Source organism: Dryobates pubescens, chromosome 2, assembly GCF_014839835.1.
Source record: "Dryobates pubescens isolate bDryPub1 chromosome 2, bDryPub1.pri, whole genome shotgun sequence".
NCBI classification, from domain to species: Eukaryota; Metazoa; Chordata; class Aves; order Piciformes; family Picidae; genus Dryobates; species Dryobates pubescens.
In genome coordinates, this window is record NC_071613.1 from 33,677,998 (window position 1) to 33,694,566 (window position 16,569).

The window sequence follows — 16,569 nt, forward strand, 5'->3', positions numbered from 1 at the left end:
CAGTAGCCATTGCAGCCTCTGTGCTGGATAGCAGCCCCAGCCCCAGCATGCTGCCTGTATTGGATACCACAGCCATTGCTTCTGGATAAATACAGGTTTGTTGTTCCTGCCTTTGCTCACTTATCTACTATCTTCAGCCCACAGACAAACTGAACCACTATGCACCAGACTAGGTGCTGCCTGCTGCTGCTCTACTCAAGGAATTTGACACAGCTTTCGGATACTCAGCACACACAAGTGCTCTCTGCATGGCAGGCTGACACTGTGGAAAGTTCTGCTTTTAACAGTATCCACCTCACTTTAAAAGGAGTTTTTGACAGATGAGGTACTGTGTACCTCATCCCTTATTTTGGACAGGGCAACTTGATAGCATCTAAGAAAACACATCTATGTCATAGAATTTGCTGCTTCATTCCCTAATCTCTACCTCAAACCCAGGAATGGCATTGGCAGAAGAAAAAAGGGAGATAAACTGGCCACACATAGTGCCAGGCTGGAAAGCAGATGACACTTGCTGTCATTGAGGGACAGTTCTGGAGCATCCTACCAGTCAGGGGAGTCTTGGTCAAACACTTACTGGTTTAAAACAGAGCTCACCACCTGTCTGCAGCTGACCTATGTAGCACTCTTGGCGCTGTGACTCCAAATGCCACCTTCCTCCCACTGTACAGCTCCTGGTCAGGTAATTCTAACCTTACAGACTTTCTTGCTCCAGAATATTCATTATGTATGTAGTATTTTGCTATCATGTATGAATGGGCATATACTATGAACTGCGTCTTAGGCTAAACTGTGCAGCATACATATGTATTTTACACATCACAAGAAACAGAGTATTAATGAGGAACTGCTCTCATTCAAAACTCACACTGCATCCTGATCCTTCAGAAACACGCATAAGCCCTTAACTTTATATGAGTAAGTTCTACTGTACTGGGAAATAACTGTATATAAAGAAGTTCAACACGCACAGGCTAAAGCTTTAGGCAGTTCTGTCATTTGCCACTCCAGCTCCAGAACTAAACCTCTGGAAAAGTGTGATGATAGATGAAAAAAAAAAAAAAAAAAAGCATGGTAAACTGGTAATTCCACCCCCCCTTTTAAGTCAATGGCATTGACCTACAGTCCCTATTCATCTCTGCATCTCATAGCTACTCAACTCATTTTACTCTATCCAGTATGCTATTACATGAAATACCAAGGCAAGGCTAAAAAAGCACTCCTTCATCTGCAAAACTTGGTAGTGCTTCTTGCAGTAAGTTTTAACTTGGTAGGCATCCCAAAAAGCATACCATAAAAACATTTATAGAAACCACAAGGCTTTATTACCAATGCACTCTGGAAAATGGAGTGGAATTTGGCAGATATTTTTTGCAATGACTCTATGAGTCATTCTGGACACACAGGATGGCAAGGGGCTGAAGGATGGACAGGAATGGAGGAGGTAGCCAAGCCCTTTGGATTTGCACACACGCAGAGCTAGAGAGCACAACGCACAAGGAATAGGGGCCATGAAACTAAGGAAAAAAATGTAGCGTGGGCCTTATGAGAAACTCATGTGATTTGGCATAATCTGAACAGAGAGAGATTATAGACAAAGATTCTACACCTGAGCCAGCAACTCACTATAATTACTACATGGGTGTAAAGTACAGAAATAATTACACAAACCTATCAGGGACTGAAACAAAAGCTAATAACTCTTTTTTTTTCAGGATCTAACTAAAAGCTGGATGCATATTAAGGTAAAGTTAAAAAAGAAAGAAAGAAAGAAAAATATTAGAAAATAGTTCCAAATAAGTGAAAGCCTAAAAGACATCTAAGCTGTTATAGGACTTCTGTAATTGTTACCTTTAAGCCCTTTCCAGCCAGAAGCAGGACATGGCGGGCCAACTGACAAGCTTGACGAAGCCCTTGAATCTGATCTTCATTCTTAATTTCTATGTCGTCTCCCCAGTCTGGTACAATGCCTGTCGTCACATAGTCTGGCTTCTTTATGTGCTTGGAGAAAAAGGATTGAAAATGAAGATCAGAAAACTGAGCATGACAATGGGATCATTTTCTCAGATTCTGCCTCCTGCTTCATGGCAGCTTGCCCTTTTTGTTGTAGTATCGACCTTCCTAAGCCATCAGGGCAAACCCTCAAGGCTGCCTCAGTGTTTCTTCCACTGCCCTTTTGAACTTAACATTGCCTGTTACTACTGACTTACACAGGCTGTTAGCCTTCCAGTGCTGAAACCTCAGATACTGCAGCTGACTTCCAGCACAGAAGCAAGTTTTGAAACTGTTAGAAAGAGACTTAAAAACTCTTAATTTTCTTTTGCAAGGACGCATATTTTCTACAAAGGGGATCTGATTACTGGAACTGACATGACAGACATAAGGAATCAGGACAAACTGATCAAACCCTCTGTTTCATGTTCAGACAAAACTGTTACCTTCCACGAGTTTGCTTTTTGACTAAGAGCCTTAGGATTTAATTTATTTTAATTTAGAGGCTTTTATATATTAATCTAGTTCATATACTGTGCCCAAATTTGTCCATGTGCAACACTATGCAAGGGTATACCAATTTGCTGTGCTGAGAAAAATATCATAAGCTTCCTGTTTTTTTCCCCCACATAAAGTTCTCAGCTCCAGTACAGAGGTAAAGAAATGTCATTTCTCTTTTTTTCAAATTCTCAACTTCATTACACATGTATAAACACAATAAACTAACAGTAATGGTAAAATCTTGCACAGACATGGAAGTGCACTTTCTCTCTGGGCTGCTTCACTGGCTAGAGAAGAGACCCTTTGCCCACCACAGCTGGGAAGATTCTCTGCCACCTCAGCCACAGGGAGAGTTTTGCACTAACTTCACAAAATACAGAAGAATCAAGCCATCAGGCAGAAAACAAAGTGGCATTTGGGCTGTATACAAGATGGCCATGAAGAAGAGTGGGTCAACTAATTAGGTCTAGCAGTACTTCAAATAGGAAGATTATTGTTACACCTATGGGTATTTAATTTCTACTCTGATAAAAAGTGACACTGTGTTTACTGGGCTTACGTTAACAAAATTTCAGATTTTTACTTCATTCAAATTAATGGCATAGCAACCCTAACAACATCCTATTGCAGCAGTTTGACATTTAATATAGAAAAACCCCACGTAATTTAATGGATTAGCAACTCCATTCACAGTAGTACCACTGCTTTCTTCTTGCAGGAGACTTATATAGGAACTGCTGAGAACAGACCCTACAGATCTGCAAGACCTGCTAAAGGAGAAGCCCAAAGAAGCATTCATACTTATGTCTATGTATACAGGCTCACACCAACATCTTAAAAAAATTCACATTATTTCAATGTGAGTTCTGGCATACTCCATATAAAGTAATAACTTTGCTCTCCAGTTTTATAAGTTGAAGAATTGGACTGATTTTTAGACAGCCTGTGAATTCTGATTTGTGAAGGCAGCTTTTCAGTATGACAATGGTTTTTTCACCCTTTATTCTAACAGAAGCATCTAAATACAGCAAAAAAAGGTTTTAAGTTGTAAAATTTTTAAACTTTCAAAAATGTCACCCCTGCACACAGAGCTTTCACAGCCTCCTATGTGTAAAAGTCCTTATCTACTTTCCTATGGAACAACTTTTTAGTATTCCTGGCTCATGAAAATATTCTGTATTTTGCATAAGAACTCAGTAATAAAAAGAAAAGTAAAATTTTTTTAAAAGTGCTAATACACAACCTAAAAAGCACTGCTTAGATAGGCTATTTTGGTATTATTTTGGCTACAGGAAATATTAACTGAACAACCTCTATGCTGTAATTAAACAAGAAAAAAGAAAAAAAACAGTAAAAGAAACTGAAACAAAACCAACATCAACCAATAAAAACAAAAAAAACCCAAACCCAAACCAAAACAACAGCAGCAAAAAAAAAAAGAAAAAAAGAAAACAAAAAAAAGAAAAATAAAGGAAACCAGAAGCAGAAAACATGTTAAAAGTGCACGAAAGGGCTCCTTTTGGCTCTAAAGTAAATACAAATAAAAGTATACTTTGCAAGGAAAAAACCCTCAGACAAGATGAGGTTGAAGGGTAACTACCAGCAAGTATTGTATGTTCTCTTCCTAAACATGACATAACCAATTAAGAAAACCTTCAGAAAAATCTAAACATTTTTATAATCAGCTTGCTAGAGATTTGTACAGAAAAGGACTCAGATGATCATGAATGATTCCTACTGGTTTTCTGTAGGATCATCTACAATTATCTAAAACAAGAATCTGGACCCTGAAATATTAAGTGTTGACAGATTATTGTAATATTTAATGTTTATACCATAATTGAACAAACTCCAGTTTTAAACTTCTTAATAACTAGATATAGCACTGTGTTTAACAGAGTAGGCAGCTGAAAACCCCTCCCACCAATGCTCCTATTTCAAATACCAGATCAAGCAACAAGATGGTGATCCAGGTCCCCAGTTGTCAGACTATGAATACAACTGATCACGCCTGCAGTCAAACTCTATATTGACTGAAGAACAGATTAGATAATAGAAATAGCAGTACCTTAGGAACTGGGTGAGCTGGAGAAACAGTGGCTGGCCAAACTACACTATAAGCACTATTTCTTTGTCCCTGAGAAAAGCAGCATCTTCGCTGTTGATTGCTTGACTGCCTGTGCAGGTAGATACAATTGCGTGAAGAAAAGATTATGTGGCAGCCAGTCACAGAACCTGTTAACAGGCAAGTTAAAAATGGTTAACATTTTTTTCCCCACTACAATGTTACAAAATTGAAAGCATGCAAAAAGAAGGGTATCATGTCAAACAAACCACAGAACCCAAGTAATAGCCAAGGGTAGTTCAAGTCTTGTACTGTTAAAAGGAAAGCATTAACATGGAGAATCAATGAGAACAAATATCTCCCCAAACAATACTGCAAAGCTTTATAAAATACCGGATCTGTTTTGGTTTGACACATTAAAAAGTAGTGTGGATAAATTCCCCGAAGCTTACAGCCAGGAGGGATGCTCCAACTGGTGCCTGCTCAGAGCAGCTTGGTGCATTGTTCCAGTCTTAGTGAAGTGGTGAGTATGGGGCAACAGCAAGAAAAGAGGGGAGAAAAAAAATTATTTAATGTTGATTTCAGACAATATTTTCTGCTGCACATTTGCAGAATTGGCCATAAATTTGAGCATAACCATGTTAATGTTGCTCTTTTCATTTGCACCAAGACACAAGGAACATGGTTCAATTTTTCCTGTGTAGCAGGGCAACACAACAAACTTCAGGAGATATTTTCAATCTTATCCACAGGTTAATTGAAAGGATTAAGATTTGTCACTGACTCGGAATACTTGAATTGGATTTTCATTTAATTCACATGGGAGTTTGGGATGACAGTTCATCAGAGTATTCATTGCTCAAACTTAATTGTTGGGCAAAGACACATTTTCGCTCCCCTCAAAACAGGGGAAAAAAAAAAAAAAAGGAGAGAAGGGGGAAAAAAGGCATTAAGCCCTAGAGGTTGTCAGAGACATCAAAACCAAAATAATGCATCACAAAAGACCATGCTAGCTTCAAAACCAGGAAGTATACTAAATTCAAAAGGGTTATTGACACTGCCCAATTAAACTACAATTACATGTAGTGCGTATTTCCATTACTTAAATATTCTACAATCTAAACAGAGGGTTTTCTTGAAACCTAAATTTCACATAATAGTTAATCTGCTTCTGAAAAATGTCATATGTATACAAACACAAAAGCAATCTTTTGTGGCAAGTAACACATACGAATAATTACTCTTAAGTAAAAAGGAAGTATTTTTGTTTAAACAGAAGTATCTAAACATTTTCACATCACAGAAATTCAGAAAATAATCTACTGCATATTTTGTAATGATGTGGGCTTGGGGTTTTTTTTCCTTTTTTTCCCCTTCTCTTTTTTTTTAAAGAGTTTCTGCCATATTGGGTATGATCTTATTTTATTATACCTTCCTTCCTTTCCTTTGGATGCATTTATCATGTCCAGATGCAGAAATTATCCTTCCACATACACACTCAGCTTCACAGACAGCCTTTTTACAGCATTCCATCATACACAGGAGATTCAAATTACACATCCTTTTGAAGCCCCAAAACCCAGAATGAATGAAATAGTTGCAAGGAGGTTGCTTTAGAAGTGTTCCCAACTGTCTCTTTGCACACTAACAAGTGCAATGTTTAGTTACTATTATCTGAAAGGTTTTAAAGACTTTTAGTCAATGCAAGCAAATTTTTACTGTTTTAAAAACTTGTTCGTAAGTAACAAGCTGGAGAGTGAGGATCAATATAAACTAGGTACCCCAATGGAATCTGCCTGATTCAAAAGTGAAGAGAATGTCTCCACAGAAGTGGAGCTGACCATTTAATAGAGGGTTGGATTGTTTTGATGGTGGTTTAATTTTAATTTAATAAACAACCTCATCATCTATCACCCTCCTAGGGTCTCCTTCGTAAGAAAAAAAATTGTCTGATTAGCAAAGTAATTAAAAATAAATCTGGGCCATCTAACCTGCACAATGTTGAAGTAAACCCAGAGAGCCCAAGGCATCCCCCAAGCTTCCGTGTGGTTTGCAGCCACTTCTAGCAGCTGAAAGCACAGAATCCACTGAGGCAGCAACTTCTGGACCATCAGAAGTAGGAATCAGTCCACCAATGTAAGCTAAGGTAGCTCATCTACAGTGGGCAGAAATACCTTGTTTTTACCACAGCTGAAGTTATTACAAATATACTGAAAACCTGTACTCATTGATGCGGTCAGCTAAAGTCCATGCAGACATCAGTAAGTGAACGTGTGCTGGGCACCTTGTCTACTACATAGAAGCTTAATCTGGGAGGAAAAGGTGCAAGTGTGCTTGTCAATTATTCAGCAAAACTCGTCAAAAAGTCCAAAATACAGACTCTTAAATGCATTAAACCAGTTTATATTCATGCCTGCACATCTATTGACTATCCCACGTTAAGAAGGGATACCTTTTTATTTGGAATAAAATTTTTACCTCCATTCTCCCAAAGATACACTGTTGTCACAAGATAACAGGATAATAAGGTACTGTAGACTGTTGTTATTCTACTAACTACTCATTATAAACCAGACACATACAAAAATATCTACTACTTGAACAGGTGAATGCGACAACCAAATAAATATCGCCACAGTATATGACTCCTAAAATACACCAGAAGAATTAGAAGCACAGAACAACTAAAACATTATTTGAAATATGGAAAATGTAACAGAAAACATTCTCCTCCAATGTAAAAATAAATTAAATAAAATGGCATTAAAATATAATGAAGTTACTGTTTTATAATGAAAATCTGGACTTCATCCACACACTTCTGTAAGAAGGCCTTTCTAATACCTCCACAGCTCTTCTTATTTTTTAAGCTCTCACATTCACAGCTAATTCAATATACCAACATCATCAATCACCAGAGACAGGAACAACTAGCTGTATTCTCCAAGTCTGGTTCACATATTATCTCCTACCCATCCCTTACACCTATCAAAGCTTTTCCCAGTGCCTTATTTAGTTCTGGAGCACTGGTACTCAAGCACCTCTCTTCTGTTAAGCTTTCTACGTATACTAATTACTGTGAGATAGTTCACAAATGCAGGATTTATGCAGTTTCCAGCAGAAACTGCAGCCATCAAAGAGAGCCCAGAGCTTGAAGATGACTAGCACAGCCAGGATGCAAAGTTGACCCTTTTTGTGTTTTTTTCTCTTCCCTAACGGCAAGGCTACGTCACTTTCCACAAGTGACAGAGTATTTATTATCAGCTGCAATAAGCAGAATTTTTACCAGCATTACTGAATCACATCTGCAGATACAATGTACTGAGCAGAGAAAATTACAGACAACTGCTCCTCTGACTCTGAATCACACTGTGCAATTTGTATGCACGCATGTCCCGCTGTAGCTGCTGGATTCCTCAGCATACCTTACAGACCTTAATTTGTATTAATAAAGTAAATATGCACTGTGAGCTTTTGTGAATTACCAGATGAATTTATTTTGTGCAGAAATTACATTTCCTTTCTTTTTTAAATGAGTCAGCCAATGGGGCTGAATATGGAATTAAAGTATGATGATGGGTGGGAGCATTTTAAGTGACTGATTTTGCAGCACAATGTGCCCTCTATTTATTAGCCTTTTACTCTAGGTCTATTTTAATTGTTATCTGTTCATGCATGCTACACTATATAATGAAATGCTCCCATTTCACTCACAGAGTAGAGAGTTTTTTATGTGTATCTCTATTAATGACCCTTAATTAAGTTGATTTTAGTCATTTAAATGTGATTTTCCTCTGGTCAAGAAGTATTTTTAAAGGGAGATGCTGGAAATGAACTCTCACATAAGCTCTTTTTGAATGCCTCTTGTTTAACAGTTACAGCAATTTATCCGCTATGTTTTCAATGAATGAGGTGTGGGGTAGCTGTGCAAAAATCCGCTGTTGTGCATGATTCATCAAATGTGATTGTTACCAGCTTTTTTGGTTTGTTTGTATTTATGAAAGACTTAAAATTTCCAAGCAATTAGCAATAATGTTACCAAAGAATAAACTTCATGACAGCTCTAAGCTACAATACATACAAGAGTACATCTCAAAAGAGACAAGAAATAACAAGATTTTAAAATAATTTAGTCATAGTATCAACAGAAGTACATTACCAAAATCATTGAGGATTGTAAGATTTAATATCCAACTCCTTTAGGAAATAAAATCAACTTGCTCTTGATAAAGTACATTTTAATAGACACAAACAATTGACAAAATCAAGTGCATTGCCCTGATAACTCTTTGAAAAATGTGTGATTTTTTTTTTTCTTTTAAACTGAAAGAATTACTATGCATTTGAGGCTAAAACATGAGGGGAGTTTGACAAGATGACCTTTGAGGGTCCTTTCCAACCCAACGCAGTCTGTTAATCTGTGTAAAATTTGGCTTGTCAGGTCATTTTAATAGGGTGTCATAATTCAGCTTCCTGTGCAAATACTCATTTTACTGAAACATCAGAGGAATAAAGTTTAAACTGAAGTATTAAGAATCTCTATGGGAAATAATATGTTGAATCCAACCCATGCAGCTAGGTAAGAATATATTGCTTTTACTGTTACTTATCAAATTTTCCCACTTTTCAATCTGAAGTAATGGTTGTGGTTTGAAAGATCTTTACTTGTAATTCTAACTGCATAACAAAACACTGACTTTGTAATCCTGATGTTACAAAGGTCTAAGCTTCAAAAATAGGATGGGAAAGATTAAAGGTTCTCTCCAACTCTGTGTAACCTGTGTAGCAGAAGAGTAGCTCACATTTCACAAGCAATAACCTGTGCATTTGCCAAAAAAAAGAAAAAGAAAAAGAAAAAGATTGGATGAAGAACAACATAGGGAAATGCCTGAGGCAGAAGTTGAAACTGATTGGGCAGAGTAGAAGGACAAGAGCCCTTGAAAATTAAACAAAAGCAAATTCATTCTGTTGACAGATGTTGATTACATCAAAGCCAAGAAAGAACTTTTATTTCTCTTTTTTTACTTCCTTTTTTTTTTTTTTTTCTGTTTTGCAACTAATACCTCTGTGTTTTCTGTACATTAAGGATATAACTTATCTTAATCAACACAACCCAATATAGAATAATTTTAAAATTTGTTAAAAGTATATTGTAATGAGGTCTTAACAACAGGCTTCTCCAAACAAGAGTGTATTCACATGGTCATGTCTGCATACCCGTGCTGGTCATGCCATCATCAGCACCTTACTTCCAGGGGTTAACTGCTCTGGCAGCCAAATAAAATACAGAGAGCACTGTGTAATTATGGAGACAGTCAAAGGGCAGACTCTATTTTGAAATCTATTTGCACAGACAAGGTCTTCCAATTTCGCTTACAGGAAACAAGCTGGTAAAGGGGGTCTCCTCCTCTCCAGATGCTTTCCACACGTTTTTCCCACATCAGGAAATTGCAGACATGGACACCATGCAGCACTGTTTCCTGGATTGCAGGACTATGTCATTACAAGGAGAAGAGCAAGTCCATGCTCATGATAACTATTTCCTCCTAATTGTCCATATTAGGGGAAAGCAAAACCCGTAAGGACTACTGAAAATGTGACTAGCAGCAATTTGTAAACAGGACACTGCCACAACTGTCATGGTGATACTGGAAAAGAGAAAAAAGAAATGAAAGGGTAAAACCACTGTGTTTTTCGTACCATGATTGGGAAAATTAAATATTTATCGGGATAGATGTTACTTCAGTTAAAACAGTAACATATTGGAGAAAACCTCAACAACAGCATGTTTATGACTGTACCCTGACAAACCAAGGCATAGGCCAGTATCTTGCAAATGTTCTATTCTAATTGGCATTCTTTTATTTAAATATTGAAATTAACTAGAAATCAACAACAGAAGTTGTTTAGTTAATAAAGACATTAACAGAATTGCTGTTCTTGTTACTCTCATAAGAGGCAATAAAGCAAAGCAATGGCCAAATGCCATCTGTCTCCAAGAGAGCAGAGTAAGCCCCTCTGCCAACACCATTGGGATTCCACCATGGCACCGCAAAAAGTCAGGCTTGGCTCCCTGCTACAGTTACAGTTTGGTTCTTGTTTCACAGAGAGTGGATCAGGGCAATTTGTTTGCCATATGTCAGTATACACGAGTTTCTCAATTGGGTGTAAATGTATAAACTGTATGGAAATACATTCTTGTTTGCCTTTAGTTATTATGACTTATTTTAGACCAGCACACTACAATGATGAATTGGTGCCTTCTGGAACAGTGCTGTTCTTCTGATTCATTATTCAGTCAAACTTAGGGCCAACAAAATAGCTGTTCTACAAGTTGGTAAACTGGGAAACCACAGAGAACCAGAATCTCTTCTATTTATAGGAAGGATGACAGCCTAAGGGTACTTCATCCCAATAATAACAACATTCAAGTAACAGTGCCCAGGTCATGACAAGCCATGACCCTCCTTCAGGAAGCTGGCTCAGTGCCACCTTTTATCAGCAGCAACTGACAATGCAACTTTAACAAACAAGAAGAAAAGGAAAAATTAATTTTATATCCTCAAAAGCCCATTTGACCAATTGAGCAACTGTGTGCATATATGTGTATATATATATATATTTATATACACACACAGAGAGTCACACCAAGCTGGCATAAGAAATAAATTCATTGACTGAGTAAAATTCTGGTATCAGTAAGCAGTACTTTCTCTTTTTATTACAGCATGTAAAAAATACAGAATTCAATCTAACTGTATCTGAATGATGTTCATTCACATACCAAAGGAAATTAACTGTCTGTTACAGAAAATGGCACTGGGCTACACAGGCTTAACTTTGGGAACAGGACATTGGAGTTCTCCAATAGAGCCTTCCATCCTATGGTTATTCCTACTACTTTTTCTCTCTCCAATAGAATAACATAGCAGAAAATAAAAAGAAAGTATTGCCTAGAGCAGTATCACAGTAAAATAAAACAAGTCAAGTACAAAAGCTGGACAAGGCAATATTAAGAGTTTCACACACAGTTAATGTCAGGGGAATTTAGGCTCCAGATCACAGCATCTGGCAAGTTTCAACTTCTGTGACTGTCAGGAGAAACATTCCTCTTATGTTACTGCATTCCTAAATTAAGTAAATTAATTTATCGCAAAGTGAACAAATTAGAACAAGAAACGTTTCTGCTAAGCTTTGCATATTTAAATAGAACTTTCAATCACTTTCTAACCATCTTTATTTTTAAAAAATATATCAGAAAAATTACTTTCACTTGAGAGATTTGCTATTGTATTCATTATTTTGATTTTGTAGGGAAGTAACAACTGTTAGAACAAGTTACTTAGTTAAAAAAGAAAAAAGCAGTTGTTTCAGATTGAAAGAATAAGCTATTCAGATAGTCCTTACACACACACAATACCAAATCTTGCTGTTAATATGCACCCACCCACAGCTTTAACATTTCATTGAATCCTACTGGGATAAAATCTTTTCAGGTGCACTGTGAGGCAACTGTTTTTCAACTGGCGTGTTTATGTCCTATACATATGCTTGACAGAGTATTAAATGTTAGAAATAAATCCTACTTTAATCTCTTACATTTCTATCTGAAATGGAAAAAATATGTCTGAATCACCACAAAAAAGCCCCAAACACAACCCCCGCCCCCATTTCACACAGAAATCCTTCCAGTGATTGAGGAAGGCTACTGAAATGCAAATAACCTTTGAAGAGAAAATTTAGGAATGCTCCTGAACATTGTATCAGGATTTCCTGAGTAGCTTTGAGACATAGGAAGAGCATGGGCAGTCAGGAGTCTCCCCTGCACAAAATGCAAGACTCATAACTATCATAATTTTCAACACACTTCCAGCTGAATCTCTAAGGATACAGGATGATTTCTGAATCGTAAGCCAGTTTCATATCAAAATTAAAAGAAAAAAAAAGGTGCACACTGCCAGCACTTTTGGGATGAATACCTTAATAAAATACATTACTACTCAACTGGAAAAATGACAGCCAGCAATATTTCTTGCCTTTTATTAAACATTGTTAACTAGTTGTATCATCCCGTTTTTACACAAAAACACAAGTTAGTCTTTCCTGAGAAAACACGTACCCGTCCTTCATGGTGGTTGGGGAATTACATCCTATAACCCAGACATCAAAATGTATCAGCAGAGAGCTGTAAGAGTATACAGCTGTTTCTACTAAACTACTGTGGAAATAGGCTCTTATTTTTTTTTCAAGAAGATGTTCTGCACAGAGATGTTCCAATCAAGAGTTTGCTGGAGATACTTGAAGCATCCTTATTAAAACATTTATTTTTAAACCTCTCAGTTGTTAGTATGTGCTACTAATGCACAAATTGGAAGCTTATTCATAAATATATGACATTTGGGTAACTGAATGAATTATGATAGGATTATGGATCGAATTTTGAAGAGCATGGTTTGGGAACTGTTTTAATTCACCTTTTTTTTTTTTTTAAATACCTTCTACTTATCTCCTTGCTTAACATTTACAAAGACCTCTTTCTTATCATTAAAGTCCCTGTTTATCAAACAGTGATACAGGAAGAAGTTGTTTACATTTTCAGAAGTACCAACATACATCACTTCTGACAAAAAAAACAAGCACTCCATAAGAAATGCTCAATCACTGTCAATCACATGCACTAAAATATACATAAACCAAAGCATGTGGTGTGAACTATATTAGATTCAAACTGAACACAGAATTACAACTATAACAAACAAAACCCAAATAATTGCAAGTGACTCATAGGCGTATTTACACATCTCACCAAACTACTGGAAAGGCAGGTAACCATAGAAACCTGACAGCCTAAATTCAATACTTTAAAATTTGTATTTAGTTTAAAATGCTGAAAATGATGTTTATATTTGATGAGATCTGTATTTCTAAGGGCTTCAATTTTTGCTTTGGTACTTAAATCTCTTGGTTACTAAATTTGCCTTTTATATTTGACTTAATTAAAGTAAAGGTGAAGTTTACTCTGTAATATAAAATGTTAATAGATTTTAATGCTGCAAATTAGTATTTCTAACATTTATTCAACAGATGCAATTAAATAATGATATAAAACAAACATTCCTGTACTTACCATTAAATGTTTTGCCTATAGATTTTTCTAAGCTGCATGCTAGTAGAAAAAAAACCCACTCAAATTAACTGTTGAAGCTGAACTGTTAATATCCTTTTCAACTTATATTTCTTTTTCACTGACAAGTACAATCTGCATGGCTTAAAATTTAATACTGTGGTTAGTACTAATGTCCTATATTTTGCTTTGTAATCTAAATGAGTAAAAGACTATTTTTGTAGTTCACGGGCTCTTAGGCTGTAATGTTCAGTGTGTATTTCATTATGCAGAAGAGCAATGGATGTCGTCTAACATGATTTAAATGGGTCAACAGTATTTTCCTATTCCCATTAATCATGCAGACAGCCACTGAAACCACTGAAAAAAAAAAAAAAAAGCCTTGAAAACTAACCTAGGAAATCTCCTTTTATCACTGACTTGTGCCACTAGTCCAACAACAGCAAGCACATGCTGCAGGAGTTGGGAGCTTTGCAAACTGGGGAGCTAAGGCTGGTGCTTCTGGTGCTGGCAGCCGGCAGCACTCCCCAAGCTGCCAGCGGCCCCATGCCAAGAATGATTCTCACCCTGCAAAGTTCAGTGGGAGCTGTGTGTTGACAAACTGAGCAAATTTGAATCAGCAAAATTTGTGCTTGGCACGAGGACATGCAACTGCACTGAATGCAAAGGCGTGCTGCCCACTGATGCTGCACTGGCAGCCAGGCTGCTCTTGCGTAAATACAATTGTTGGAAAACTCCCACTAAAGTGAAAGGACACAAGATTAGGACATTTATTGCTGATTGTTTAAAAAACACATCAAAATTAAGGGCTTTGTTCTCAAGCCATGTAACCATCACCTACAGCCCACTTCATATATGGCATATTGCAATTAAAATGGTAATTTATAAAAAACATAGCATTTCTGTGGAAAAGGAAGCTGTTCCAATAAATAATAAAGGGAATGAACTTAAGTACAAAACAGGCAGAAAGTGACAGGATGATTTGCTACCAAACATTCAGATTAATTTACTTAATAAATATACTATTAAGGTTAAAAAGAAGAAGCAATCAAGATTGCCTCAAACACAAAAGTACTGCCACAGCACAAAATCTCTACAAAGGCAGTGATGACACATTTGACTCTATTATGGTGTAAAAGGGCTGGCAAAGCTGGCTTAGGAAACCTCATACTATTCATACTATGGAGTAGACTCTGCTGGACAGCACAAAGGAGGGTCCAGGCTTCTTTGAGATGGGATGCATGCCTCCTCCCTTATCACTGCTGGGCATCCAGCAATGGACGGTTAAGTTTTACCAGTCTCACCATCCTTACCATAGACAATTTCTTCCTAATATCTGGTCTAAATGTAGCCCCTACAATCCATTCCCTCTCATCCTATCACTACAAGCCCTTGTAAAAAGTCTCTTCCCATTTTTTGTAGGCCCCTTTCAGGTACTGGAAGGCCACTGTAAGGTCTTCTCAGAGCCTTCTTTTCTCCAGGCTAAACAGCCCTAACTCTTGCAATCTGTCGCCATGGGGGAGATGCTCCAGCCCTCTGGTCATCTTTGTGGCCTCCCATGGACCTGCTCCAGCAGTTTGATGTCCCTCTTGTGCTAGGGGCACCAGAACTATGTATATTCTATGTATATGTAACTAGATGCAGTAGTCCAGGTGGGGTCTCACAGGAGCAGAGTAGAGGGGCAGAATCACCTCCATTGTCCCAGCTGGTCACACTTGTTTTGATACAGCCCAGGACCCAGTTGGGCCTTCTGGGGTGATAATTCAGGTTCTGCCTTCACCATGTGTTAGGAACTTCACCTAAGTGTTAGGAACATGGAGTAGAGGTCAGCATATTCCATGGTGTGACAACTCACATGCAGGCCAGTATCTGGCATGCTCATTTCCCCTGCACCCTGTCCCAGGTAATGCACATCAGGAGGAGTCAAGACAACTAACATTCAACATCTGTGAGATTCCTAAAGCACATCTTTGGGACCAGCTCTGGCCCTGTCCATCTGGCCTTCGCTTTCCAGTGCAAAACTCACATTTGAATCCCAAGTGCCAGCTGGGAGCTCTAAGCAGTAAGAAAGATTTCTCCACTGTTGCATATCCCACAGTCAACACTTCAGCTACCGCTACAGGACATTTCCTGGAGGAACTGCAAGCAGTACTTACCCTGCTGTAACAAAGACAATAAGTCACTAATTACAGAGAGGGGAATGTGCAGTCCGGTTGCACTCCAGGCAATGCCTCTGACCTCTTCTCCCCCAGTCTTGGCTTTGCTCTCAGTCACCACTTCTGATGCACACTTTACTGGTATCGGTCACCCACATAACACTACCCTACCGCATCCTTGAAGTCCTTCAAGGATGGGTACAGCAAGGGCCATGACAGCCACTCCCCACAAGGGGCAACTTAAAAGACATAGAAGAGTTAATTTCTAAACAATCTTCACCAGGCTGTTCATGCATGTTTTATAGTTTATGGGACTACTCCACCATCCCAATGTCTAAGATAGGTAGAGTAGGAAAGGGTTTCTGGAGTAAATTAGGCCTCCAGCCCCTTTCTCTAGACAGAAAAGGGTTTACACAGCTCTTACCTGCAGAGATACTAAATCTATGAGAAGCAATGAACGCTTTGCTTTCCATAAGATGAAGATAATCTAACTTGCCAACTAAACATGACAGGCATTTCTTCAGAGTAGGCTTAGCTGCCTCTCTCAAAGCCGGGCACTAATCCATGAGATTCTCCATGTGGACACCATCCCACTTAACCAATTACTAATTTGCTTAGAATTTTTCTATTGTTCTGTATGATTTGTCCAACATCCACCTCAGTTCTTGGGGCATTTTTACTTCTAAGTAAGATTTAATGTGACTGGAAGAGAAGGCTGCATAGCTGTCTGT

General features: G+C 37.8%; 1 protein-coding gene across 3 annotated transcripts in view; it reads right to left on the minus strand.

Moving 5' to 3' along the window:
* METAP1D (methionyl aminopeptidase type 1D, mitochondrial) overlaps positions 1–16,569 on the minus strand; it is a 51,163-nt gene that overhangs the window by 17,558 nt on the left and 17,036 nt on the right. The window contains exons 1-3 of one of the 3 annotated variants that reach the window (XM_009905505.2): positions 9,936–10,250; positions 4,562–4,728; positions 1,852–2,001 (exon numbers count right to left, since the gene is read on the minus strand). The exons of 1 other annotated variant lie outside the window; for it this stretch is intronic. In XM_009905505.2, coding sequence (XP_009903807.1) covers positions 1,852–2,001; positions 4,562–4,728; positions 9,936–9,999 — 381 coding nt within the window. In that variant the 5' untranslated portion in view covers positions 10,000–10,250. Of the gene's footprint in view, positions 1–1,851; positions 2,002–4,561; positions 4,729–9,935; positions 10,251–16,569 lie in introns of those variants that run through there. One more of the 3 variants, XM_054174532.1, reaches the window with a different exon arrangement.